General features: G+C 38.0%; 1 protein-coding gene across 1 annotated transcript in view; it reads left to right on the plus strand.

Moving 5' to 3' along the window:
- The window catches only part of BBS4 (Bardet-Biedl syndrome 4), a 74991-nt gene that overhangs the window by 46309 nt on the left and 26948 nt on the right, over window positions 1-1734 (plus strand). The window contains exons 3-4 of the mRNA XM_014455009.2: window positions 573-652; window positions 1401-1464. Coding sequence (XP_014310495.1) covers window positions 573-652; window positions 1401-1464 — 144 coding nt within the window. The remainder of the gene's footprint in view (window positions 1-572; window positions 653-1400; window positions 1465-1734) is intronic.

Raw genomic sequence — 1734 nt, forward strand, 5'->3', positions numbered from 1 at the left:
AGGCAGGTGAGTGATTAGGAGCCAGCGGTCCAGAATTGTGAGAGGGATGTCCAACTGCCGGTTTAGGCCTGATTCCCGGGATTGGGCCTAAACCGGTAGTTGGACATCCCCCAAGGGGTCCCGGATTGGAGAGGGTGCAGGCTGGGCTGAGGGAACCGCCTCCCTCCCCTCCCCCCGTGCACAAATTTCGTGCACTGGGCCTCTAGTATATAATAACATTCCTGAAATATTCTTTAAAAAGTCTTCATATTTACCTTCTATATCTAGGGAGAGTGAGAGAGGAGAAGGGACAAAGAATGATTTTATTTTCTTTCAGGCCAACTTATTTGAAAAACTAATATTATAAGCTACAAAAAGTGAAGGAAACATATTTAATGTGTGCTAGTAGGACTTGTATCTCTTAGCTTAATAGTCTGTACATTTTTGATGCACTGTATTATGGGCAGCAGCATGAAGAATTTAATGTTATATTGCAAAATGTTTGTGCTTAGTTTAGATGGGAGGTCAGTGTGATAAAGGAGAAAATCTAACAATTAACTGTGCTGTTTGTTTTGTCAAAATATGCTGCCCAGCTCTAGAGTTTCCGATTTTGGAGAAGAAAAATTGGTTGATACATCTCCACTATATCCGGAAGGATTATGAAGCATGCAAGGTGAGAGATTGAAATGATAGGCAGACTTTGGTTAGGCGGCTGACAGTGTCTGTCACACACAGTTTCTATCCCGCTAATAATGTATGAATTGCTGTTTTCCCATACTTGGTGTATTTGTTAGCCTTTGCTATGATAATGCTGCTTTAGAAACAACTTTAATTCTAATCGTCTCCAACAATAGACGTTTATTTATTGCTCATGGGCCGTCATATTGGCTGTGGGTTGGCTGGGTTTGACTACAAGTTGTGGGTCAGGTTCAGGTATGTTCCATGTGTCTTCTCATTTCAAGTAGAAAGTGGAGCCTGTATTTTGCTCATCAGAGTTTTTTCATATTTTTCTTAGCTTGACTAGATAGGTTTTAGGTAGGGGTTAGCAAAATTTTTCTTTAAGGGACCAGATGGTAAATATTTTAGGCTTTGCAGTCACAAATAGTCTCTGTTTTATAAACTTAATATTCTGTCTGTTTGTTTTTTGTTCTTTTTTTAAAAAATAACCTTTAAAACTATGAGAGCTGTTCAAAAATAGGCTATGCAGGTTAGATTTGGCCTGTGGGCTATAGTTTGCCAGCCCCTATTGTAGAATAAGTGGTCATAACAAGAGAGTTGAGATTTTAAAAAAATCTAAATGAACTACTTTATTAGTAATTATCCTGGATTCTTACATCTGCTCCTTGTTCATGTCTACCCTTTCTTAAAAATACTTGAAGGCATTTAATCATTCCTCAGAAGTATTTTTCTTCTTCTTTCAGGCTGTTATCAAAGAACAGCTTCAGGAGACCCAGGGGCTATGTGAATATGCTATCTATGTCCAAGGTAAGACATATATTTCTTTTCTTCTTGTTAGAGGAATGCACACTTTGCCTAGGTTTCTGGAAAAAGAGCAAACAACTTATGCTTAAATTCAAGTGAGTGTGCCGGAAAGGGTTTTTTTCAGTGTTGGTTTTTTATTTTATTTTATTTTTAAATACTGTGCTACATTTGCTTTAATTTATTTTTTATTTTTATTGATTTCAGAGGGGAAGGGTGAGTGAGAGAGCGATAGAAACATCAATGATGAGAGAGAAACATCGATCAGCTGCCTCC

Source organism: Myotis lucifugus, unplaced genomic scaffold, assembly GCF_000147115.1.
Source record: "Myotis lucifugus unplaced genomic scaffold, Myoluc2.0 scaffold_41, whole genome shotgun sequence".
NCBI lineage: Eukaryota > Metazoa > Chordata > Mammalia > Chiroptera > Vespertilionidae > Myotis > Myotis lucifugus.